Below are 27563 nucleotides of genomic sequence, written 5' to 3'. Positions count from 1 at the left end.
CTGCTGAAAAATAACCTGTGTCCAGTTGGATTATCCTAGTCAACAAATGTAAATAAATAAATTGATCCTCCTCCTCCATCTGTGGTTGGGTTAATGGAAGCTGTATTTTCCTAATACTGTACTAAAAGTAATGTCTTTCGGCTTTTCCCGGTTAGGGGTTGCCACAGCAGAACTCCGGTCCGCCAATGATTGGCAATGGATTTTTACTGTGCCAAGTTGCCAGCCTGTTGCCCAACCTTCAAAGATGGCACACCCATTCACGCACGCATCTACCTGCATGTCTTTTACATCAGTCAACCGTGGGGAGGACATGCAGACTCCACACACAAGGCGCTCCAGCTGAGAATCAAATGGGAGAACCTCTTGCTGCGAGACAACAGCACTTAACCGCTGCACCACCACAGCCCTTTCCAAACACTCTACTACTGCTTGTGAATCCAGAAGTGTTTTTGCCCACCTGTATAATGGCATTTTTGAAGTACACTGGACATACTGTCCTAAACTTAATTTTCTGGCGATGCACAGTCTAATTTGTGGGGGGGAAAAGTCTCTCTTTTTCTTTTTTTTTTTTTTTGCATAGTGGCATGCCAAAAAGTCATTCTCGGTTTAAAAAAAAAAAAAAAAAAAAGTTTTCCCAGATTTGACATGTGACATCAGGTTTCCAAATTCTGGAGATTTTCTTCTTTTATCGAACATTTTCCAAATCTGACCAAAATGTCTCTTGGTTTGCTACTTGTAGACTTGGGATTCTTGTCTTGCACATTGCACAGTACACAGTGAATTTTCTGGCATGCCAAACAGCTGGCCAAATGCCACTGAATGAATTCCTCCCTTCTGTGCATTCCAAAATGCATTGTCTTACATTTTTACCACTCCAGTTTTTGTTTCGTATTAGTTTGCGCTTCTCTAATGTCTTTCAGTGTTGATTCCATGCCCACTAACTTATACTTCAAGGATGCTTTTTCTCCCTTTAATTCCAAGAGTGCATCTGAATGCCTTGATAGGGTTTGGTCTTCTTCTTATTTGCCTCGGTAAAGAAGTCTGTCTTTTTGTTTACATTTTGAAACTCTGCCCTTATTATTTAAATGTGGTGTTTTTAGTTGTTATCTGCTCTTCCTATAATTATTGCACCACTGAGACCCTTATGCCAGTCTCCTGAGGTAAATTGTTCACCCTCAGTGTGTTTCCTGTCTTTGCTTCCTAATTGATTTTTAAAGTCTCTGGTGCTTCTCTTTCATTTCAGAACATTCAGCTGAGCTTTCTGTAGTTAGGTCCACTTGGTCAGTATCAGCATTTCACCCTTCTGCTGCTCCAGAACTACTATGTCACGTCTAGCTGATTTGTTTTTCTGAGTGACATGGTGCCTTTGACTCCAGAATATGATTTGATTAAGAAAAAAATACATTGCATAAAGGATTTGATAAATTCATATAGGAGGTGGTCTTAGCATGCCAGTGTGTTGCATCTGCCCTTCACTCTTTTAATTTATTCCTCCAGGAATCCCAAGTTTTTTTTTTAAGGCTTCAGCTGTCTTAGTTTCCCCTGCCCAGTCTGGCAGCTGACTTCACCTGCCCAACACCTGCTGCCAGTCAATGAGGTGTTACATTTTTGACTGCTAGCAAGCTAGACAGCAGTAGGCTGGAGATCATGGACAAAACATTTAAATATACAAAAAATGTTTTCAACCAAACGTGAAAGGCAGCTTTTTACCATAGATTTTAACTAAAATCATGTTCTCATAATTAAGCTTTTAAGTTAAGGCACTGAATAGTAATTCAGACTATAACAAAACTGCTGCTTGTACTTTGCCTTTCAAGAGCTGTTGGCTTAAATGAGACACAGCAGCCCAATCGGCTAGCACTGCAGGATTGAAACAGTAAACAGCATCATCAGTGCTGAAGGTGTGAATGAGTTAGAGTACTTTCTAATGTATGATTAAATCATGTTCCCTTGATCTGTTGGCCTTGCTCCTTCATTCCACTATGTCTTTCCTTATCAATGTAATGTTATGCAATTTTCTCTTAATGCTATATATATCTATAGCTTTATTCCCTGCCTGATTCTCTCCTGTGGCTCTAATTAAAACAAGTTAAACTTCTTTAGTCTCTCTTCATATATTACTACCTCCATTTCCTCTTTCTCTGATCAAGTGTATCTGATGTTCTTCGTGTTTCACTGTTGCAGTCATTACATTTGGGTAATTCTGCTGGCAGGCTGCCCTCAGTCGGCCTGAATTCCAAAGTCCTGGTCCTGCGTCTGCTACTGTTGCCCCTTCCCTGACGTCAGGTCGTCAGGGGTATAAAAGATGCAGCAGACGCCATTTTCTTTAGTCTTTCTTGCCGCGCGGTGCCCAAAGCAGAAACAGTTGGCAAGTGCCGGTCGGCCGACTACTGAGATTTTCGTGTTTGAGTTTCAGATCCAAAGTCTTCAATAAAGCTAAGTACCCCGTTGGGGAAACTTTTTTCTTTCTCCAGACCGATGTCAGAAAAAGTAAATAATTGTATTTCTTGTGGAAAGCAAATACCTCATAAGGAATTTCATTCTTACTGTATTCCTTGCCTAGGCCCTGATCACAACGTTTCTCATTGTCGGTTTTATGCTAGATTTAACCAACGCACTATTAAGCGTCGGTATGATTTTGCTTTAAACTATTTTGGACGCTGGCTTAACTATCCAGAAATGTCGTCGGATAGCCATACGACTACCCGAGTTCACAAAAAAAGCAAAGAAAAGGAGAGAGATAGACAACTGAGGCCCAAAACCGACGACGAAGCTTCTCCTAAGCCAGTCGCCGGTTCTCAGTGAGGCGATTTCGCAGCCCCTGACTCCCGCTATTTTAGAGTCGCAGACCGCTACCGACTCCCACATGGAGTCAGCCATGCCGCTGGAAACTCAAGGTATTGGAGCCTCGGATACTATTCCTTCAGATGGGTCCGGAGCCGCTGAGCAGGCACCGACTTCTGAGGGAGTATTCAGACCTAAACATCTTTATATTAAACCGACTTCAGCTTCAAAGGCAAAGACTAAAGCACCTTTTAAAGCAAAAAAACAAACTCAAGAGCCCCGTGGTCAGGCCTCTATGCCCAAAAAACAGATGCTTAAAATGGCCAAAGACATGATTACCTTGATCAGGGGTTCCCATCTCCCTCCTGATAAGAGGACTAGGCAAGAGACTGACTATGAATCTTCAGATCAGGTTTCCATTTCTTCTGATTCCTCTTCTGATCAGGAATATTCTGTTCCCCCCTATGAGGATTATGATGCTGAAGAATCTATACCTTCAGCTTTTCCTCCAGAGGACTATTCTTTGGGGGAAACCTTGCATACCATGAGGGAGCATTTCCACTGGGAGAGCCAAGATTTTTCAGAATCTAAAAAGAGGCTCAGGGATTTCCTTTTACTACCTCAACACAGGCCACTAGCCATTCCATCTGTGTTAGACATTGTAGATGATGTGTTTTCAGAGTCTAGTCTTACCCCTGACCTCCTTACCGCCAGCTCCTGTTAAGCCTGACAGATATTAGTGTTCCTGACTCTCATAAATTCCTTTTTTAAAAACAGTGCTGCAGACCCAGAAACTATTTCACAGGGTCCCAAGGGAGTTAAGGCTTCCGCTGCAAAAAACCCTACCCCCTCTGACAGAGATTCTAGGGCACTGGATAGATGGGGAAAAAAGGTATACACATCTGCTACCTTGGCTATAAGGGCCTTAAACTGTCAGTTTCACATGCTCAAATATCAGCAACATGTCATGGCATTGCTTAAACATAAAATGTTATTAAACTTTGAATGTGCAGAAAACAAGGAAATGCTGGATTTATTGCATGCAGCTGAACAAGATGGAAAGCATACTTTGAAATGTGGTTTTGATTCTTTGGAGGCCTCCTGCAGGGCCGCATTTACGGGTTCTGTAATTGAGAGGCATGCTTGGTTAAAGGAACAAAATCTGCCTGATCATGTCAAAGTTAAATTATTAGATGCATCTTTACAACATGATACTTTATTTGGTGTTAAGGCAGAAGAGGTGTTAAAGAAAATGGAGGAAAAAGCTAAATCTATGCAAACTGTCAATGATTTTTTACAAGTACCGCCACCTAGGTTTAGTAGACACTGGCCAACAAAGAATTGGTCCTTTCTTGTGTCAGACAAACCGCAAAGGGGCAGACCCAGACGCCCTAGAGGCAGATCCCAGGCGCAAGCTTCATACAGGTCAAAGCAATGGGGTGCCTCTACCTCAAAAGTTGGAGAAGACAAATCTCAACCGGAAAGGAAACAGTCCCAATGACTTCCCCCTGCCTGCACCAAGCACTTATCTGGCAGCACACTTAGGGGGAAAATTAGCACTTTTTTCTCAAAATTGGCACATCATAACCCAGGACAAGTGGGTTCTAAATATCGTGTCACAAGGGTACAAGTTCCATTTCCATACCCTGCCAAAGGCAAACGGCTGGCTAGATCTGCTAAAAAAATCAATGGGCAGAGGCACAAAAACGAGTCTCAATCCCTCGTGGACATAGGGGCCATTCAACAAGTACCAGAGCAAGAGCAGGGACAAGGATTTTACTCAAGACTGTTCTTGGTGCCCAGAAAGGACAGGGCCTGGAGGCCAATACTGGACCTATCTATTCTGAATACATTCCAGGATATACCAAAATTCAAGGTGTTCACTTTGCAGCAGCTTCTGCCTATGCTGGGCAAGCATGCTTGGCTTTTGACTTTAGACCTAAAAGAGGCATACCTGCATGTCCCAGTCAGACAAATATGCAGAAGATACCTCAGATTCAAGGCTGGCTCAATGCATTACCAATTCTCTGCACTGCCCTTTGGCTTGTCTACTGCGCCCAGGGTCTTTACAATGTGCCTGGCACCAGTAATTGCATTTTGCAGACGAAGAGGAATATGAATATATCCTTACTTGGACGACTGTCTAATTCAAGCAGAGAACAAGGACATTCTTCTACAGCATCTGGCATTTGTGAAAAGACATCTAACATGTCTAGGGTACACAGTCAATGAAAAGAAATCAAAACTAGTACCCTCCCAAGAGATAATATTCCTGGGTGCAAGCTTAAATACAACTGCCCAGATGGCTTATCTCGCCAGACAAACAAAGGCAACTGACTACCTATTTCAAAATGTTGGCAACAAAGGCCTAGTTATCTGCAAGAAAAATTCTCCAGGCTTTTGGGCTTCATGGCATCCTGCATCCTACTAATTTCATATGCAAGACTGCATGTGAGGAAACTACAGTGGTACCTAAAAAGTGTTTGGACTCAACATTGCCACAGCCAGGAAACTATGATTACTCTCATTCCCTGCCTGCAACAGGAGTTTCGATGGTGGGCAAATGCGTGTCACCATAACAAACGGACAGCCATTCACATTACCCCCAGCCAGGCAGACACTAACAACGGATGCATCAGATTATGCCTAGGGGGCCCACATGGCAGGAAAATGCATTCAGGGCACATGGGCCTCAAAACAAATGCATCTACATATCAATCAAAAAGAGATGCTAGCTGTTCAAAATGCCCTGATAGCCTTCAAGGACCAAGACAGACAACACCACGGTCATGTGGTATATAAACAAGCAGGGGGGCACACATTTTACCCCCTTTGCAGACTAGCCATTACTTTGTGGGACACAGCATTGATTTACCAAGTACATCTGCAGGCACAATTCCTGCCAGGAAGGAAAAATACTCTGACAGACGAACTAAGCAGAAACCTCATGGATCCCCACGAGTGGCAGCTGAATCCACAAGTCTTCAGCATGATAACAAGGAAATGGGGATGCCCGGACATAGATCTATTTGCCTCCCCTTCCAACTACCAACTAATAAGTTTCTGCACAAGGATTTATCACAGACAAGCATGGAAAGTGGACGCCCCATCTTTCAGTATATGCCTTTCCCCCACTGCCTCTCCTACCCAAGGTACTCCTAAAGGTCAGACAGGAGAAGCCAAAGATTATACTAATTGCCCCAGACTGGCCCCGCCAGTACTGGTATCCAATACTAAGGAACTTGTCTCAATGCCCAGCTTGGACCTTACCTCAAATACCTCATCTACTGTCCCAGCAAAACAATCAGATCCTGCACAGCCAACTCAGGACCTTAAACCTGGCAGCATGGCGGATAATGTAGTCATACAAAACACACCTCTCAGTAAAGCTGTGATAGATGTCATTTTGGAAGCCAGGAGGCCTAGTACTAGAAAATCTTATGCTGGAAAATGAGAGAGATTCTGTGCTTGGAACCAGGCACAAGGGACTGATACAGCTGTGTCAAATATTCCTCAGATTTTGTAATATTTAACTGAGATGCTGGACAAAGGCCTGTCTTTTTCATCTGTTAAAATTCATGCCTCTGCCATTTCGGCTCATTACAATACAGAGCCATCAATCTTTTCTCATCCCTTATTAAAGCAGTACCACAGAGGAGCCAAAAATGCCTCCAAGGAGATCACCAATGCCTGCATGGGACCTCAACTATGTCTTGGAAAAACTCACCCTGCCTCCTTTTGAGCTAGCTGCTACTGCTGATATAAAGTTTGTATCTTGGAAAACTGCTGTGCTCCTAACTAACTTCTGCAAGACGAGTTTCAGAGCTACAGGCACTCATGGCTGTGGAACCTTTTTATCATTTTTTATCCAGACAGGGTCTCTGAGGACAAACCCAACATTTATGCCTAAGGTGTGGTGTCCAGTGTGACTCTTAACCAAACTATTCATCTGCCAACTTTTTATCCAAATTCACAGAATAAGGGGGAGAGAATTATGCATTCTTTGGACGTACACAGACAGCTTAGATTCTACTTGGACAGAGCCAACGTTTTCAGAAAGACAGAGCAATTACTAGTGGCATATGCTGTAGGATCACAAGGAAAGGCTATCTCAAAGCAGACTATTTCAAAGTGGGTAGGCCACTGCATTCATTTCTGCTACTTATACCATGGCAAGCCAGTGCCCAAGGGCATTAAGCCACATTTAACCAGAGCTGCAGCCACTTCAGCAGCCTTTCTCAGGGGAGTACCAACCAAGGACATTTTAGAGGCTGCTACTTGGAGTTCAGTGCACCCCTTTACAAAGCACTATCTACTACTACTCTTCTCTAAATCCAGGGCAGGCTTTGCCACTGCAGTTCTGCAGGGCCTCATAGCCGCTCCTAACGCTGTTTAGCTCCAGCCTCCCATCCATAGCTTTGGGACTCTACTCAAATGTAATGACTGCAACAGTGAAACACGAAGAACATAGTACAGTTGTGTACACTTACCATAAATGTAGATGTTCGAGTGTATTCACTGTTGCAATCCAGGTTACCCACCCACCATTCCCCTTTTTCTTCTGTTGGAACCTATCTTTCCTTTATTTTATACAACCTATGTGGTGTATTTGCTTGTAGATGAAGGTAAAGTTTATATTGGTGCATGTATTTATATATATATATATATATATATATATATATATATATATATATATATATATTTATATATAAATTTTGGCTACCTCTTTTAGGGGTACCTGACATCTGGGGCAAGAAAAACATGGCGTCGGCCGCATCTTTTATACCCCTGACGTCAGGGAAGTGGCGACAGCAGTCGACGTAGGACCCAGGACTTTGGAATTCTTGGGATGAGGGCAACCTGCCAGCAGGATTACCCAAATGTAATGACTGCAACAGTGAATACACTCGAACATCTACATTTATGGTAAGTGTACACAACTGTACTTTCTATGTGTTGTTTGACTCCCATCATCCTTGAGTGGTTTGCCTCCTACATCTTTTGGCCCTGTCAGGTTGTGTTCTCTACCAAATTCTCCCTCTTGAGTTGTTGTTTTCCTCAGGGTTCTAGCCTTGTTTTCTTGTTATTTACCCTGTAAATGTTTCTCTTTGATGATGTCATTAGGATGTCAAGAAGAAGCTTGCGGTATCAGGACTTTTGAGATAACAGTATTAATGGGTATTAATGGTGATGCTCATTTCTACCACTTCTTTAGTGAAGAGCATGTGACTGCTCTAAGTACAGTAAAGGGCCATTTGCATGGTTTTGAAATTGATGCTGTGGCTATACCATTTAGCTGCTAGGATTTTGGCACAATGCTGTGAATTTGGTCCTCCGATCTTGTTTTGCTTCCCTAATAGAATTTACTAATTCCTTATAAAGCTAGACCTGATTATATAGGGACATTCCAGTAACAAAGTAAACATATACAAACATTCTGTATCCCTTACTGTACAGAATCTATTACAGGAATAATTTCTGTTGTGAAAAAGTAAAAAAAGTGATTTTCTTTCTGATCTACTATGATTTCTAAGGGTCAGTGCTATGATGTGTAATGCTCAAAGCTTGAAAGGTGTAGTTAATGGTAATCATCCCAACTCAACTAATCACAGAGGCATAGACATTGTATGCTACCATCAGGAATTCCACAGTTCTCCATAACTATTTATGGCAGTAATTGTTTGGTGCATGTTTTTAAAGTCCAAGAGCATGGTTTTATTCTTGAAAGCAAGTTGACATTTTGGAACCACTTGTTGACTGACATTAAAACCTTGTCACAATCCTTTAAATTCAGTCCATGTCAAATAGTTTGATCCACATTGGATTCTTGCTACAGCTGGGCATACCCTTGACACTTTATACTTTGTTGCAGTGTCCCCTACCCGAGATTTCCAGTCATTGATATTTGACATCAACAGAGGATGCAGAACTCTGCAGCTGGGACCCTAATGGGATGTTCATACTTCAGTCACACTGCACCCTATCTGCTACTTTGGGCCTTGTATTGGCTTCCATAGTCTGTTAGCTTAAAATTCACCATACATTTTGGGTTTTGGCTTTCATGCGGATCTTTTAATAGCCTCTCAACCAGCTCAACCTCAGTATTTGGCTGGTAAGGGGTTTATAGGGATTCTCAGGATGAGTGTAGAGAAACCTGTTATGCACTTGTTTTCTTACCAATTTCATCTCCTGCACTGTTTCCAGTCCCCATTTGTAGTACTGTAGTCTCAGAAATGCAAAACTTGAAGTTGTTCCAACATCAAACGCATGTTTCTATAATGCCTTCACATCACAGCAGTGCAGTGTTGTATAACAGTAGAACTGTGACATAGCACACGCTTTTGTTGAGCGGGACCCCACATTTTTAACTTCCCTTCCTTGTGACTTGAATTTCATGATTGACATGCATACACATTTTCTGTTAGGGCTGATTAAAGTTGGACTTTTTGAAGACCCCTTTTGGTCTTTACCAAAAGCAAGTGTTCCAAAGAGCTAACACACTTTTTTTCTGAAGTCTGTTTCAAGAATTCTCCTTAAATATGTTTCTTCTCCCAATTTTCTTCCCAGTGGTTTAGTCTAGAAAGAGTCCTTCATGCTGTACATGTGCAGAATTGCGTCAGGTTTTATTTGAGGAATGTGCATGAGTTCAATAAAAATGAATGATTTTCCATATCCTTTTGTCATGATAAAGATGTTGTGGCAATGGTAAGCAGACCTTTTTCCAGACTTATTGCTGGCTGCATCAGCATTTTGCTGTTGGGTTGTAATAGCTCCTTGGTCATTGTGGTCAGGTCCACTGTACCAAGGGTATAGTTGTTTCATGAGGTTTCAGGAATGTGTCCATTGTGGGTATTAGTGCTGCCGCCACTTGGTTGAGTTGTCAGTTCTGTCACTTAATGTCTTCATCAGACACTAATATATCATCCAAGATTGCAAGATTTTGGCCTCCATTTGCGCAGCCATGCTTTGAGTGTGCCTTTCTAAGACTTTTTCATATCTGACTTCCCTTACCATTACCCCTCTTTGAGGTAATTTCATATTCTTGGAATTCTACTTGGTTGTAGTCTACTGCAAAGAGCCTGTTGAAGAAAGAAGTAACTTATGTTTGGTTGCTTTGCTTGAGTGTGCCCTTCACTTTCTTTGTTGATGGATTTGTAGTATAACTGGTAAGTATATAATTTTTATTTCCAAAATAATCACATAGCCAATGTAATTTGCTTGGATGTTTAATTCATACAAGACGAAGGCGCTTATGTCTTGTATAAATGAAACATCCAAGCGAATTCCATCAGCTGTGTGGTTATTTTGGATTTAATTTTTATGTTTACCTTGCACATATGCTACTTTGGTGTTAATGTCATCTGTAAACTGAATAGTGTATTGCTGGGTGCACTGTCTTACATTCAGTGAGTGATACCCCAAATACAAGCACGGGTGGATGCATTCGGTGTGTGATACCCAAATACAAGCACAAGTGGATGCACAAACGTGCTGAGTTATGATCCTCAGAAGAGGAAAGCTCAACTCTAACCCACTGTGGAGGCAGTCTATCTAAGGTCATGTAGTAGGTTGGTTAGTCACATGTCTCTTGCTTTTTGGAGAGCTATATCTGTTTTTTATTTTTCCTGTCAGGAATCTGATATTTGTGTTCAGGCTTCTTTCTAAATGCATGCTTAGAAGTCATAGTACCATTATTTTGTACAATACTTTATAGGTTCATAGGTTCATAGGTTAGTACTAGGCTAACTGCCCTTGCAAGCCATTGATAAGCCTAGCCAATTACCCCTTGTGAGACTCAAACCCTGCACATTGTGTTTGTAAGACAAACACCTTAACCATTAGGCCACCCTCCCAACCCGTGATCCAATGTTGTCTCTTCTGCCTGTTCCTCAATGGGTGGGTTACTAGATCCCACTTCGACCACTGTCAGACTTTGGAAACAAAGGCTCAGGCTTCACCCCTTACCCATAATCCTCTGTAATCAGCAAGTTACCTGCTATCCCATTTGCCACTCGTTTGAATCAGACATGATCTCTAAGCTCAGTGCTTGGGTGACTGTGTGTTTTTTTCTCTAATAAATTGCTTTCAGCCAGGCCAAATAGCTGTAGTTAGTAACTAGCTTCAGTCAGCAAGTTATCTCATATCTCATTTGCCAGTTGTATGAATCAAATGTGTTCTCTAGGTCAGTGCTTGAGCGACAGTGTCTATTTCAGTGTTATTTTTGAGCATATCTCTAGTAAATTACTTTCAGTAATTTTCCTACCTTTCTTTGGATACCTATCTCCCCTTTTCCTGCTGTAATTATGTAAAGCAAAGTTTATCTTTCCTTCTCATTTTGGCACCTGTTGATCTCTCCCATTGGGTTCTTTCAAACCATTTAATTAGTGGGTATTACTATGGCTTACTTTACTATAGGGTTACTGTTCTCCTTTGTAGTGGGATCACTATACTTGTATATTTTATTGTTTCATTGTTGTTCGGTATTTTAGTGCAGTGGCAGAAAAAACATCAGGCTTTAAAAAGTATGTGGCTTGTGCCACAAGATCCTAAAGTTAGATGATAACGTGAAGTGTGTGCATTGTTTGAGGACTTAGTTCAGTCCCAGGGCCTTGACTGAGAGAAGGAGTAAGCTAGTGCTGAAGAGACTTCTCAGTACCACAGTGTGAGACATTTCTCTCCCACAGTCTTCATCTTTCCCTTCTTCCAAGAAAAGTGTGGAGAAGTCTGCAGGTGAGAAGACCAGACCAATTAAGCTCTTCTTGGCCAGTCACAAAGCTGCAGAAGCCCTCCGATCCTGTACTGACTCTGGAGCCTATCATGATTGGATCCAGCACTCCACTACTGCTAGAACCGTGCTTCTCCCCGGAGCCAGTTTCTACTAGGCTCCAATTGCCTTTCCTCCAAGAAAGATTCTTTTCATAGGTTGTCCAAAACCCATTGCACTGCTTCGTCCCTAAGATCAGTGCGATCCTCTAGAGTCTATATTATAAAGTTGACCGCTTACTTACCCGAATGCCTAAATCGAACCGCGAAAACATTGATCATCCAGAAGAGCAATAGCAGAAATGTCGAATCGTAATGGTTGGCCTTCTGCAGTGTGCGATAGTTACGGACCTTAGGGTTAGGGTGCGGGTTAAGGTAAGTGCATAGATGGTAATGTATGTTAGATTTAGTGTAGGGTTTTGTTAAGTGTATGTGTGTGGATTATTTAGTTTGTTTGGGTTTAGCTTTTTAAGGTAAGTGTGCGACAGTTACGGACCTTAGGTTTAGGGTGCGGGTTAAGTGCATACATGGTGGTATATGTAAGATTTAGTGTAGGGTTAGAAGTAGGGTTTTGGTTAGTGTATGTATGAGGTTTATTTAGTTTGTTTGTGTAGGTAGTATGTAGCGGGTGGTGGGGTGGGACAAGTATGACAGTTCGACTTTTTAAATTTCATGGTTTAGGGCATTCGGTGTTTATGCGGTTCGATGACGGATCGACGTTTAGATATTCGCTGAAGTAAGTGGTCGACTTTATAATATAGACCCATCCTCTAGCAACCTCTCTGAAGCAGAAATTGATAGAATGATGAGGAAGTCCCTAAGGACCTAGATCCAGTTAGGTGTTCTCCCGACTCTGACCTTTATCGGAGTCTCTGGTCACAAACCATACCCTCACTGACTTATAGCTCTTTCCCCAAGCTGACCTTTGGATTTGGGTTTCTTAGATCCAGACACTTACAGGGGTTTGTGTCAGATCCAAAGATTTGGTCTTCTTTGACTCTGACTGTATCTCGGATCCAGTCGTCTGAGTGTTTCAGACCTCTATGGATCTTGGACCTGTGGGGGTCAAGTTCAACTTGGGCTGTCCCTTCTCCCTGAAGCTTTGCCGTGGAATAGCATGGAACCAGCACTGACCTCAAAGTTGAGTCGAGTGGGTCTTCTGGGGCAACCTGTACTGGAGTGCTTGGGATCCTACTGGGATGGTCCCTTGGCCTGTTTTGGCTTATGCTTTTGAGGCCTTCAAAAGATTGCTCTCTCTCTCTCTCTCTCTCTCTCTCTCTCTCTGGGGTGCAGACTTCCCTCTACTGCTCAGATTCACCCTTAAAAGCAAGGAGCTCTTTGGGTCCTTGCCTTTCACATTCTGTCACTTCAAGACAGCCAGCCTCTCTCAAAGTCTCCAGTTTCCACATTGTGGTCTCCTAATCGGCTTTGGAATCCACCTCAGACCATCCCACTGGTGAGGATTAATGGAAGCATACATGCAAAAGGAGGTATGTTGACTCCCAACAGGAGTCTTTAATGGATATACTGATTTAGATTTAGGGGAGGGGCCCCCAGACCCCCACCCCCACCCAAGGACATCTCCGGTGAGATAATGGAACTTATCAGGCAGAAAATTGAGGGTGGATGACCAAAACCTCATCTTAGGAGGAATCTGTGATTCTTTAGTCTTTTGTGACTGGCCCATCTACTTTGGTTCCACCCACAAATAAGTTAATGGATTTGATCTCTAAGTGGACACAGAAGGAACTGAATGTAGCTAAACCCATTTCCCAGAAGCTGGACAAGATTTTGGTATCACCAAAAGATAGCCCCTTTGGGAGAAAGGTCCTGCAGAGTGGATTCCATGGTGATGGTAACTGCCACCAAGGAGAAGCTTGCTGAGAAGAGCTCCACTGTCCATCCCCTCAACAGGGAGTCCAGGGTGACAAGTTTTGGAAGTGGGTATATGCTTCAGCAAACTTTGCTGCCAGCATTCTGAACTGTTTAGCTCACTTAATATGCTTCCAGAGGGATTTCACTAAGGAGATATCCAAATCCCTCTCTAAGTCCTCATCTGTGGAGGAGAAGGAATTTGACATGCAGTTGGCCACACTTAAGGCCTTATTAAACGTGTCAATCTGCCTTATTTCAAACATGGCAGAGCAAGCAACAGGCATAGCTGTCAGACAACATACCTGGATGCATCTCTGCAACTTTGTAGAACATTTTAAAACATCCTTTGTCAATGCTGTCTACAGTGGGTCAACATTATTTTGGTCCTGGAGTGAAAGAGATGCTGTCCAAAAGTGAGAAACGGGGCAAAACTTTGTTTGCCATGGAAATACGATTTTTTAACCCCCAGATGGCCTTCTCCAGAAACCAGAATGGAGGGAAGAAGCTGTGGTTCCACAATTCCAAAGATTTTGCACCTGAAGCTTTTGGTGATAGGTCCCTCCCCAAGGCAGAGGGACAAGAATAGTGGACATCGCCCCAGTGGCAGAGGTGGTCTGCAGAATCAAGGTTTTCAGAGTCTTTCCAGTGCTCCTGAGTAGGAAAGGGGTAGCTTATCCCAGCACCCCATAACCTAGATGTTTGGGTACAGAGGATCGTAACTATGGGTTACATGATTCTCTCTCTTTCATCCCCTGTACCAACCATTCAACAGGAGGCAGTAGCACTAGAAATAAAAAAGCTGCTAGTCAAGCGAGTCATCCAAGAATTCTCATGTAACGGGCAAGGATCTGGAGTTTACTGAAGGTTCTTCTTAGTGCCAGAGAAGAATTGGGTCTTAAGGCCAATTTTGGACCTCAGTCACTTTATCCAATACATGAAACAGATGAAATTCCAGATGGTCACAGTACAATCCATTCCACCTTTGTTGAGTAAGGATCACTGGATGTGCTTGATAGACCTCCAGGATGCATCCATCCACATATAGATGGAAAGACTGTCCAGAAGATTTCTCCACTTCTGACTGGGAGTAAGCAACTTCCATTTTAAAGCCCATTCCTTTGGTCTCACCACAGGCCCAGGTGTTCACGAAGTACATAGCAGTGATTGCAGATAATCACAGGCTGCTGAGATCCATACCTGGACGACTGACTCATAACCAACCCTTCTTTAAGCAATGGACTCCTTGTTCCACATTTGCTCACAACTAGGAATAACTGTCAATATAGCCAAGTCCAAACAGCCTGTTCAAGCCATAGAATTAATTGGAGCATATCTGGATACAGAGTTACAGATAGCCAGACTACCAGGATTGCCACCTTTTAGCAGTACTTTCCTTCCAGAACCCTCCAGCAAAGTTGATTTTGCATCTTCTCGACTCAGTGGCAGCCAGCATTACTCTATTTCCCCTAGCCAGATTTCATATGAGTTTGTTCCAGTGGACCCTTGCATTTCATTGGTCATTGACTTACAGTATCCCTCATGAGTATATGCAAAACTCCTATTCGATGGAGGCTAGAATCTCCAATTGTTTCACAGGGTTAACTTTTTATTCTCTCTCTCTCCAGGTCACAGTGACCACTGACACTTCTGTGCCATGGTGGGAGGCAGGGCATTTTCTGGGAATGACTGTTCAAGGCATATGGTACCCTTCAGAGACCAGTCTTCACATCAGTATTCTGGAGATGATGGCAGTCCTTCAAGTCATCAGTCTGGAACATAAACACACTGGGAGCAATATGTTCTTATTCACTGTGTCGAGGCCATGAGGGTTGGGCAGCGGGTGATGTCTTAACAACGCTTTCTGATAGCAACACACATACCAGGGAAGTCTAGTGTACTGGTGGACAGGTTGAGCTTGTCTATCCTCCTTCCTTGTGAGTGGTCACTCAATCTGGCAATGACAGATCAGATTTTCAGCTGCTGGAGCCAAGCATGCTGCAACTTTCCCTGTCAACAATAAATGCAGCATGTACTTTGCTTTAATTCCCTGAGAAGCAGAGTCCCCAAAAGAGGCTGTGACCCACACTTAGACCCTGGTCTCCTTTATACCTGTCCACCCATGCCTCTTATTCCAAAGCGTCTGCAGAAAGCAGCGTGGAGCAAGGCTGCAGTGATCCTCTCCCTTCTGGCCTTGATAAGTGTGGTTTCCCTTCCTCTAGTCTCATCTAATCCATCCTCCGTGGATGTTGGATCCTGCTGCAGATCTTTCTCTCTCACCCCCGTGGGAACCTCACCCAGGCATAAAAGCCTTCAACCTAACTGCATGGTTTCTGCAGTTTTGATGATGGTTGGGCAGTCCTCACAAAGTTGTACCTATTCTAACTTTCTCATAGAAACCTTCAGCCAGTAAGAATTACAAAAGTAAATAGGAAAGATTTTCAATCTGGGCTTCTAATAGGAATTTGGATCTTTTTTCAGCTCCTCTCTCAGCTGTCTTAGATTTTATGGCTTCAGCTTTTTCACAGTGGTTCAATTGGCTGCTATTTCCAGATTTCACATTGGGGAAAATTAATCACCCATTGCTTCACTGAAATTGTCTAAGGCCTTCTTAAAGGGCATCTTATTACTGTGACTCCTTCCCCCCAGCTTTAGAGAATCTGTTCCCCCATGGGATGTTGCCATCTTTCTGCAGGCTTTGACAAGACCCCCTTCACAGTTGACTTGAAATACCTTTTCTGGAAGACTTTATTTCTGTTAATTGGTAGCAGTTACTTCTGCCTGATCAATGTCGGAGCTTCATGCTGTTTAATGTAAAGTTCCTTACTTGATTTTCCACAAAGGTCATCGCTTTGAGAACATATCCATCTTTCTCACTAAAGTGGTTTCTGAATCATCACTCAGCCAGTCTCCCTTTTTTCTTTCTTTCCATGTTTTGCCAATAAAGGAGAGTGTATTTTACAATTTCTGGATGTGCATCGTCAACTCTGTTATTTGCACGTGTACTAAGACTGTCAGAAAGACTGAGCAGTTTGTTTGTTTTTTCCACAGCAGAATTGGGAAAAGAGTGTCTAAGGTAATTCTTTCTCAGTGGCTATCTGAATATATTTACCAAGTCTACAGGGAGAACGGGTTATCCTTGCCTGGATCTCCTAAGACTCATTCTTCTAAGTTAGTTGCTACCTCTGTCTTTTTTTTCTCTAAAGTTGCAATTCATGATTTGTGCTGCAGCTTCTTGGTTGAATATCCAAACCTTCATCTCAGTGCATGTTGGATTTACAGTCCAAGTCTAGCGCTTCCTTTGGTTTGACTCTCCTCAGGAATATCCTTCCATGTGACCTCCCAAGATTTATGGTAACTGGGGACATCTGGATACAAAAGTTACATAACTATCATAACAATAGATGCTCTTCGTGTTTCACTGTTGCAGTCATCACACTTGAGTTATCTGCCTGCAGGTAGCCCTCAGTCGGCCCAAATACCAGAGTCTTAGGATTTCTGCGTCGGATGCTGTCGCTTCTTACATGATGTCAGATCGTCAGGGGTATAAAACAGGCAGCCGACGCCATTACATCAGTCTTTCTTGCCGAGGAGGAGCCTGAAGCAGAAGCAGTTCGCAAGTGCTGGTCGGCCGCTACCTGAAATTTTCATTTTTGAGTTTGTAATCCTGAAGTCCTCCTCTGAAAAGTACTACTCAAGATAAAACAGGACAGGCCAAGGGCAATTCTTATTGCCCCAGACTGGCCACACCAGCACAGGTACCCACTCTTGTGCAGTCTGACAATAATGCCACCCTGGCACCTTCACCAGACTCCTACCCTGCTGTCACAGCAGGAGAGACAGATTTTGCATCCATAATTGCAATCCCTAAACCTTGCAGCCTGGCTTATCCCTTGAATATACCACCAGCAACCCTCAGCAAACAGGTGCTAGACGTCATTCTTGAAGCCAGAAGGCCTAGTAGTAGGAAATCCTATGCTGAAAAGTGGAAAAGATATTGTTCTTAGAATCCGTCTCAAGGAAAGGACACATCAGTGCCCTCCTTACCTCTAATCCTGGATTACCTAGCAGAGCTACTCCAAAGAGGCCTATCCTTCTCCTCCATTAAGATTCATACCTCTGCCATCTCAGCTCTGTACTGGAAAAGCTCATGCTTCCCCCTTTTTGAACCTGCAGCTTCAGCAAAGTTAAAATTCCTCTCTTGAAAAACAGCCTTGTTTATAGCCATAACTTCAGCAAGAAGTGTGTCTGAGCTACAGGCACTAATGGCTGTGGAACCCTTCATTATTTTCCATGCTGACAGGGTTTCCCTCAGGGCTAACCCTTCCTTTATGCCTAAGGTGGTGTCCAGTGTGGCTGTAAACCAATCCATCCTTTTGCCAACCTTCTTCCCTAACCCTCAGAATAAAGGGGAAAGGATCCTGCACTCCTTGGACGTGCACAGACAGCTCAGGTTCTACCGACAGGACTAAACCTTTCAGAACATCTGACCAGCTGCTAGTCAGCTTTGCTACAGGGGCAGAGGGAAAGGCCATTTCAAAGCAAACTATTACCAAATGGATAGCACACTGCATCCATTTCTCCTACAAGCACCATGGAAAATCTACCCCACAGGGGATCAGACCACATTCCTCTAGGGCTACTTCCACCTCTACAGCATTTCTCAGGGGAGTCCCTACCAGGGACATTCTGGAAGCTGCAACGTGGAGTTCTGTACACACCTTCACTAAGCATTACCACTTACCAATCTTTTCTAAATCCAAAGCTGGATTTGCTGCAGCAGTCTTGCAAGGCCTACTAGCCAGCCCTAACACTTCTTGACTGCCTCCACTTTTCCACAGCTTTGGGAATCAACCCAAGTGTGATGACTGCAAAAGTGAAACACGAAAGTACATGGTACAGTTGTGTACACATCCCATAAATGTAGATGTTCGAGTGTATTCTTTCTGCCATTCCTAATGGCATTGGTATTTACTTTTTACTGGTGGTGCTCCCCACCATATACTAGCTTCCTTTTTGGGGGCTCCTGACATTTGGGGCAAGAAAAACTGATATAATGGCGCTGGCTGCCTATTTTATACCCCTGACGACCTGACGTCATGGAAGAAGTGACAGCATCTGATGCAGAAATCCTAAGACTCTGGTATTCGGGCAGACTGAGGGCTACCTGCAGGCAGATAACCCAAGTGTGATGACTGCAACAGTGAATACACTTGGACATGTACATTTATGGTAAGTGTACATAACTGTGCTGTCTGCATTGTCTGCTTCTGTACTTCCTCGACTTGCCTCCCACTTTCCCCCTTCCAGTTATCATTTTTCTTTGTTTCTAGAGTGACCGAACTAATAGTCCGTGTGACTTGGTTATGTATTCTACAAACCTTGAGTCAGGAATTGTTGCTGTATCTGTAATATGTTTTATTATGATAATACTGTATCAGTTTTATTATAGTGTATAGGCAAACTCGATCTGAGATAACTTGTTGACTACAGGGGATTGTAGGTGAGGGGAGGATCCTGAGCCTTGGATCCAAAGTCCAATCTAGTAACCCATCCATTAAGGAAGAACCAAAGCAGACAGCATGGATCTGTCATTATACTAAGTACATAACTTTTGTTTTTATAAAAGTGCAGCTTTGCTATGAAATTTGGGGATTCATTTCTTTTTGATATGTGAAGTTTTCTCATGTGTTCTTGATAAATAAATTCTAGTGCTGATTTTGTTGGCCAGTGGTCTACTTTGCTGCCCAATGGATGTTGAATCTGTTTGCCAGTATACCACCTTTGGGTCACTGAAGCTGTCTTGGCACTTTAGATGTACTTGCATATTTCCTTCCTTATTGTGCAAGGCATGGTTTCATCAGATGGTTGTAGGAAATGAATGAGGGTGGTTAAGTGCATCTGACAACCTGACTTCACTGTTAAGTATTAATTTCCTTTTTAAGATGCTACTGTAACTGCAGAGTATCCAGCTAAGTTCCAAAGTTTATATTGAAAGCAGATTGCATTGCATGTAATTCTGCACTTGAGACAGCTCCAGATCAATATTGTTCCACGCACTTTTCACAACAGTAGCATTGTCACCTCACAGTAAGATGCTGTCCGGTTCGATTCTCAGCTAGAGCGTCTTCTGTGTGGAGACATGCGTAAATGGGCGTACCTTCGTTGAAGGTTGTGCGTCAGAGCTGGCATCTTGGTACGTAAAAATCTACTGCCAATCATTAGCGGACCGGAGTTCCGCTGTGGCGACCCCTAACTGGGAAAAGCCGAAAGACACAAGTGGCAAAAGTTATTGAAACTTTTAATAGTAGATTCTGTACCATCTTTCAAAACATTGAAGTTTTTTTTTTTCTTTTTTTTTTTTTTTTTTTTTGGTAAAGATATCACATTAGCATTTGCATTTACTTCTCTTTAGGAAATGAGAGGTATATGAAATTAGTTTTATACATTCAATAATAATCGCACCACTTTCAGCAAGCATCTCATAATGTATAGCAGTAGAATGCAGCTTCTAAGTTGAGCAGTAATCCTACCCTCACAGGAAGTGATGCAAATCATAGTTTACAGTGCTAGCAAATATCTTACTGCTGATTAACCCTGTTTAACTTGTAAAGTTTTATGTCATGCATGTTGTATCAAATTAATTTCTTTTTTTCCCCAACAAAGATAAAGCTTCAATACAGCTTCTTAAAGAAATGGGCCCTTCCAGGATTGACACTGAGCTAAGAGAATTGGCTCCAGAGCTTGGAGGTTCTCTGGAAGTGATGCAGGCCTTCTTAAGAATGATTGCGAGTATGCAGAGTACCAAGCGTGATTTTGAACTAGCACAAGCATACCTTGCTTTGTTTCTGAAGGTAAGGAAGATTCCTTGGGGAAAAAAAGGAATCAATCAGGACTACAGTAAAATGTAATTTTAAGTAATTGTTTCAGTAGGCCCCAGAGACTTTTTACAGTATGTGCTTGCTTAGGAAGATTAATTTTAGTTTGTTAATTAAAATATTAATTCTGCAGCAGTGGAAGCAGGTTATGTCATCGTAGTTATGTCTCTTGTGGTATTTCATAAATTCTTATTGTAGTTATCACAGAATTTAATCTGCAGTATGTAGATGTTTCATATGAATTGAAAAGTTTGTGAGACATTTTTAAAAAACACATCCTAGCTTCTTTGAGCATTCTTCCAGCATTTGACATCCTGCCCAACAATTTTGTGTTGGGCTTAGCCCTGTATTTTGAACAATGCTGATGTCAACATCAAGGGAGCTTATCATAGCAGAGGCTACACTTTGCGCAACATATTTCTTTTCTAGCACAAAGCTAACATATTAGTGTGTCTTCTAGCCTAAACTTGAAGCGCTGACCCTTGACGTTCCAATGAATACTTCCTTTCTTGTTGTCTAAGACCCACTTGAGATTGCAGTGAAGAAAGGAAACTCTATCTAGTCTAAAGGCCCTTTTTCTGTTCTATTTAGTAGATGAAGATGTACAGTAAACTCCCCGTTATCCGGGACTCAAGCAACCAGCATTTGATGGGCTCGTATGCCGGTATACAAGCCAATTAAAAATTGCAAAGCGGAGACACTATTCTTCTCAGTGCGGAACAGCACTACATTGAGTAGAAGTGGCTCCGCTTTGCGATTTTTGATTGGCTCGCATGCTGGCATACAAGCCAATCAAAAATCCCAAAGGGAAGCCCCATCTGTTCAGTGCGGAACAACAGGCTGTTCTGCATTGAACAGAAGAGGCTCCTGTTTGCGATTTTTGATTGGCTCGTATGCCGGTATATGAGCCAATCAAAAATCGCAAAGCATATCTCAAGCAACTGGCACACTTAACTGGCATCTACCAATCCGCACGGGTGTCGGTTAAGTGAGACTTTACTGTACCATTAAAGTCCTGTGTGGGTGAAGTATGGGTCTTCAGTAAGAGAAGAGCAAAGTCTCTTGGTTTCTGTTTTACTGGAGACAGAAGTTCCCTTTCTCATATTGAGTTTATTCTTCTCTTTTGAGGAGACCATTATTATAAATTGGAAGGAGGTGATGTTTCATTTGCTGGACATCACACATTTGCAAAAAACCCTTTTATAAGGGTAAATTCTTCTTGTATAGTTCCACTGGCTTGCAAGGAGTTCATTTTTTACTTTCCTTTTCTTTTTTTCTTGGCAGTCTGTTGCTATTTTGGTTTCATAGGTTTTACTTTGTTTCCCTTACTAGCAATTTGACATCTTTGTGGCATATGAAATAGCAGTGCTCTAAGAGCGTTGACATATGCAAGACCCAAAGAAGTTATGGAAACTTTGCTTGTAGGAGCCTCTGCAGTGGGCTGAACACTTGGTTACTTGTACCCATCTCATAAGGCTGTTCTTAAATGCTGAAATTCCCCCTTTACATGGAAGTGCTACTTTTGTCCCAACATCCTTGTTATGGAGCCAGAATGATTCCATTGGTTCCAGTTCTTTCCAGCCGTTCACATATTTATTAAGGAACAAAAGAAGTCCATTTGTGGCTGCCTCTCTCAGTTCATCTCCCAGGACTACCACAAATACTGCACTTATTGCTTGTGGAAGATTTCGGCATTGATAGATATTGCCAGTATCTACATTTCATAATCAGTGACCTGTCATCTGATGAGAAACAAGGTTAGACCACTCATCAACGCCAGTTGCCTGGCTATAATTGAAACACTTTATTGAAACAGGTGGTCTAAGAGGTTGTGTAAGGGTCATGTGATAGGGCCATGAAAAGGAGAAACTGCACAAAGACAGTCGATTTTCTGTATGTTCAGCATACATTTCCTAGTAAAACCTCAATGTACAGATCCTTATACTTACATGATATTGATGTAGGAGGCAGCTTACTGGTAACTGCGTCAGTGAGCAGGACCAGCATTGTTAGTACCTCACCTCTCTTGCCTACTTTAGTTGCAGCCTCACTGCTGACTGAGTTAACTTGAGTACAGAGCTGGAGCTCAAGCCCCCAAAAGAGATGTTTTGCCTCAGATATTGTTTCTTTCTGTCTGCTTTGGGATGATTTTTCTGCTCACTAGAAAGAAATCATAGAATCAAATTTAGTATTTGTAGATCCTAAACTCTCCCTGTACCCACATAAGACTTTGGCTGATTAGATGCACAAAAGGTCTGTACACGACTTAACTCTGATGCCACTAGTAGGCCTAGCACTCACTGACTTTTCATAGTTCAGAGGCAACATTAGTATTTGTCTGAGACTGGTACAGCTCTACCTGCTTTTAATAAAGTTTAGTGAACCAATATCTTACCTTGCCATTGATGCCAACAGAATCTTTTAGAAAAAATTTAACGTAGTGTTCAATTTATTTAATGCTCCATATCATATAGTGTTCATAGTTCATTTAATGATCCATATCAGCCTTTGAGCCATATCCAAAAAACGGCTCAGAACATTATCATTCCCTGGCACCATTGACAATAAATGTATCGAACTTGCATGCTTTACAAATCAGGGTTGCGACAAGTTGCATATTCAATAAAAAACACAGAGACCTTAGATGGATTAAATGGTCACAGCCTTGTGTTTATTGCCATTTACTCAAATAGAATGTCAGGGAGGCCATTTTATTTCTTTCATAGCATTCCCCTAAGCCTACAGGACAACAGACAGCACATCGATATTCGGCCCTTCTGATTCAACATACCCACATCATAACAGATTTTTCATTTCACAATTCATCTGGGCCACCTTACAATCTGCCAAGGAGCCATTGCTGGGCTGGTAAGTCCCCTGGCAACAATCACTTGGGGCTGTCTGGCCTCTGGAAGGTCCAGCTGAAGAGTCCTGCGACCCCCCCCCCCCACTTACCTTGGCCTCCCTTATCTTTCCTGTCCTCCGCCACAGAAGGGAGGAATATTCCTCCCTTCTGCCAGCACATCTCAACCTATCCTAAGTGAATGCCCTTCAAAGCTAAACCAGCTTGCAATTCCTTATAAAAAAAAATCCCCAAACCTTCTTCTGATAAATGAACCCCATCCTCATCATACCTGTCTGGCCACCAGACCCGAATGCCAGGGTGAGGAATGTACAACCCATTAATGTCCCTTAACACCTTATCCATAGAATTATTAATTCTCCTTCTCATTCTCTCCACAGCTTTAATGGACCTAGCCCCCCTCCATTTTTCTCTGTACCACTTCTGACCAGCAGATAATAGCTTGTGGCCAGCATTCATGCTGGCAATATACCTCTTGTACCATCAAACCAGTTAGCTCTTTTATTGGATGTTGACACCCACGGTGGTGGTGCTGCGGTAGCGTTGTCGCCTCACAGTAAGACGCCGTCCGGTTCGATTCTCAGCTAGAGCGTCTTCTGTGTGGAGACATGCGTGAATGGGCGTACCTTCGTTGAAGGTTGTGCGTCAGGCCTGACAAGCCGGTACGTAAAAATCAACTGCCAATCATTAGCGGACCGGAGTTCCGCTGTGGCGACCCCTAACCGGGAAAAAGCCGAAAGACACAAACAAAATTGGATGTTGACAAATATCATTACCCCCTAGGTGCAATAAAATGGCAGTAGGAGATTTATCGCTTCTTGCAGCTTGCTGTAGTACTGCCCTGAGATGGTGCCACCGCATTGCTGATACCCCAAGCCAAATTGCTTTGCAAGAAGCTCATTTTCCTCCTTGGAAGGAGAAGCCCCGCCTGCCCTGGACAAAGCGATGGAGTCTCCGAATGAAAGAATGACCCACTATCCAGATGTATTTCTGATCCAAAGATGAGAGCAGAAATTTAAAGGGCAAGAGTTAAAGCCATTTACACCTTACATAGCCTTTATAAGCATTGGACTTCCGCCTGCCCATCTTCATAATGTCGGTTTGTGAAGTTCCCATTGCATGTGTAAATGAGGCTGCAGCTATTCGAAAGGAATGTAATGTATCTTTACTGAGTCTAAGCCACTCAACTTGATTGCTTCCTTTAAAACTGTTCTCACCTGATACTGTGTCAGAGGTTCACCTCGCTGATGACAAAAGAATGGACCATCTGACCTACTCCTATAGCTGCGATACTCTTGTAGCACTTTAGTCAAGTCCCATACCAAACCCTTTGGGGTAACCACTCTTACCCACTGACCTTTGCCTTCTTGATCCATTTTGGATTTAGCCACATAAACCCATGTGTCCTCCCCCAGCAAATGTACATGTACCACTGGTAAAACTGTCCGTTGACCTTTCTTCTTGTTTGGCTGAATAATTTCAGACCATCTAAATGCCCCACAAAAAATAGCAGAAATGCCGCCCTAAATAATGCTACCTCATAAGAAGGAAAACAAACATTTAAAACTGCAAGCCACAGCTTACGTAACACCACTGGACCTATGGAGTACCTCTTATCAGGCCTCTTGGGTGTTGTTTCCCCCACCCCTTTAACATTGTCCGTACCTGAAATGTGTTCGCTAAATCCTTCAGACCCAAGGCCTGATTAAACCAATTCAGAGCTGACAATGTGCTTCTTGCCCTTCCAAAAATCCAACCTCTTTCTTTCATTACCAAAATGTAAGCCCTGACTTGGTAAGGTGGAATTGACAGTACTTGTTCCCAGCCTCTGGATAATCTGGTCTGCAAGAATTGCTGTATGTATTATTTGTACCTTACCCATGTCTTTCCACTGAGAGCATTACACATTAGCCACCCTTCTCTTCTGCCCGTAAAGCCCATAAATGGTGTCGAAAGCCTTGGCAAGATCTAGATAAGCTGTGTGAACCACTTTACCCTTATCTGTGGCTTTGATGACTGCTTCAAAGAAGTCAATCAGGTTTAGGAGACATGATCTGCCTTTTACATATCCAAACTGGGTAGGGTCCAGAGTTTGGAGATTACCAATGTCTTTGTTTATGAGTTCCATGATGATACGTTCCATGGCCTTGCAGATCAGGCTCATCAGGCTAATGGGGCGGTAGTTCCCGGGGTCCGTCATGGCTCCCCCTTTGTGGAGTGGGATAACCATCGCTGTGCGCCATTCAGTGGGCACAAAGCCTGAGGTGAGGCTATGATTGAACATGGTACTTAGGTAGGGTGCCAGTTAATTCTGTAGTTTGTGTAGAACGCAGCCTGGGCTATTGTCAGGTCCTATGGATGCTGTGTTCTTGGCTTTGGCAAGTGTGTTTTTTACCTGTGCTGTCGTGATTACAGGAACTTTGCATGTGAGAGGGGGGTAAAGTTAGCACTGAACCTGTCTGCCAGGATGTTGGCAATATCATTTGGTTCTGTATATTTAGTGCCATTGTGCTGTAACTCAGAGCAGATCTGAGTGTTGCCATTGAGATTCTTGACATAGCTATAGAATGCTTTGTGGTTGCCTTTAGAGTCCGTGACAATTTTGTTTTCATAAGTAGCTTTGGAGGATTTTATGAGGGATCTCAGCTTCTTATTGAGGTTGACCAGGGGGTTCCTCCAGTCATGGGATTTTAATCTTTTTTGCAACAATTTCTTTCTTCTGTTGTAGAGTTTGTTTATGGCAGAGGACCACCAGATTGGCTTCCTTTTTCTGGAGGATAGCATCTTGGTTCTGTTAGGGATAGCATGATCCATGCATTCATGTAAGTGCTTATAAAGTGCATTTGTGTAGGATTCAGCAGTCGTACCTCTATTGTCCGTCTGCATGGGTGTCGTGAAGTTTGCCACTTCTGTCTTAAGAAGTGTGAAGTTGGCTTTGGAGAAGTTTTTTACGGTGGTTTCCCTAATTGGGGGTGGGGGCAGGATGTGGATGTCTGGGGTGATTAGCTTGTGGTCGGATCTGACCAGAGGAATTGACCTCTGGTGTGGAACACCGGTTGCCCATGTTGGTAATGACCAGGTCTAAGATATTGCTGCCCCTGGTGGGGGTGTGAATAAGTTGATCCAAGGTGTTGGAATTTATAAATTCCAGAAAACATTGAGCAAAAGAGTTGGTACATGAGTAGTTTTCCCAGTTAATGGTGTGGTAGTTGAAATTGCCCATTATTAGGGTGTTGGGTTGCACCCTAATACTTTCCAGTGTATCAAGAAATGAGGAGTGGGAATCCTGGGGCATGGTGGGGGGTCTGTAGCAAGCTACAATTTAGATTGCGGTCTTGCCCAGAGTTAGTTGCTCTTGGATAATTTCGGATACATTATGCTGTGCAACTAGCCTCGAGGTGTGGATATCCTTAATGAATATGGACACGCCTCCACCTTTAGCACTTCGTTCCAGGTTAGTGGCCAAAAGGTGTGGTATGAATTATAGCCTGGTAATGCAGGGGTGCCCTCTGGAGCTTTGAACCAGGTCTCTGTCACTGCACAGATGTCGATGTTCTCCATTTTAAAGAGTGCCTCAAGTGAGTGCATTTTGAGGTTTAGACTTCTAGCATTGAGTAGTATTACCCTCAGATTTTGCTTGCTTGTACCTGTTAATGGTGGTGAATTTGTCATTTGAGCCTTGCCTAAAAAAAGGCACTGTAGGGGTGGCAAGAGCCTTAGCCAGTATACGGAATCCCAGGGGCGACAGGTGCAGGCCATCTCTGGCAAAGCATCTTGGTCTGTCGATCATGTCGTCCCAGGCAGACAAATACTGGATCCCCTTAGAATGACAACAGAAGCTTAGCCAATTGTTGAAGTCAATCATTTTGTCTTTGTACTGTGGTATCATTCTGGGTGATGGCAGGATGCTACTCAGGGCTAGGGTCATACCTGCCTCGGCTACAAGATTGGAGAGCTCCTCCATGTCTCTTCATGTAGTCCAGGGAGGTACGTCTCAGGTCATTCACACCAACATGGACAATGATAGTGTCATATTTGTACTTTTTGTGGAGTGACCTGAGTGTGTTCATTATGTGGCGGATCCTGGCATCTGACAGGCAGCTGACAGTAACTTTCTCCTTGTTTAGCCTGGTGAGTGGAGCATCCGTGTACCTGACTATAGAGTCACCTATGACTAGAGTGTTGGGTACGTTGTTATGCCTTATGGGCTGTGGTTGAGTGGCACACTGAGTTTGTGGGCTATGTGTCATTTGGGTTGTGTTGGGGGGTGGAGTTTGCTTGCGTTTCTGCTTTGGAGAGGTCCCTGATGCTTGGGCAGGTTTTTATTGAGAGCCTCCGCGAATGTAGGTGTGTGTTTTGTGTTTTTATATGTGTGTTTTGGTGGTGTAGGTTTTGAGGGATTA

The 27563-nt window shown here is 43.0% G+C and overlaps 1 protein-coding gene across 1 annotated transcript in view; it reads left to right on the top strand.

Moving 5' to 3' along the window:
- WDR36 (WD repeat domain 36) overlaps positions 1-27563 on the top strand; it is a 1582076-nt gene that overhangs the window by 1515649 nt on the left and 38864 nt on the right. Inside the window, exon 22 of the mRNA XM_044064266.1 lies at positions 20086-20273. Coding sequence (XP_043920201.1) covers positions 20086-20273 — 188 coding nt within the window. The remainder of the gene's footprint in view (positions 1-20085; positions 20274-27563) is intronic.

Source organism: Protopterus annectens, chromosome 2.part2, assembly GCF_019279795.1.
Source record: "Protopterus annectens isolate FY-2018-M chromosome 2.part2, PAN1.0, whole genome shotgun sequence".
Lineage (NCBI taxonomy): Eukaryota > Metazoa > Chordata > Ceratodontiformes > Protopteridae > Protopterus > Protopterus annectens.
Note: the sequence above shows the minus strand (reverse complement) of the source record. Positions and strands in the feature narration are given on the sequence as shown.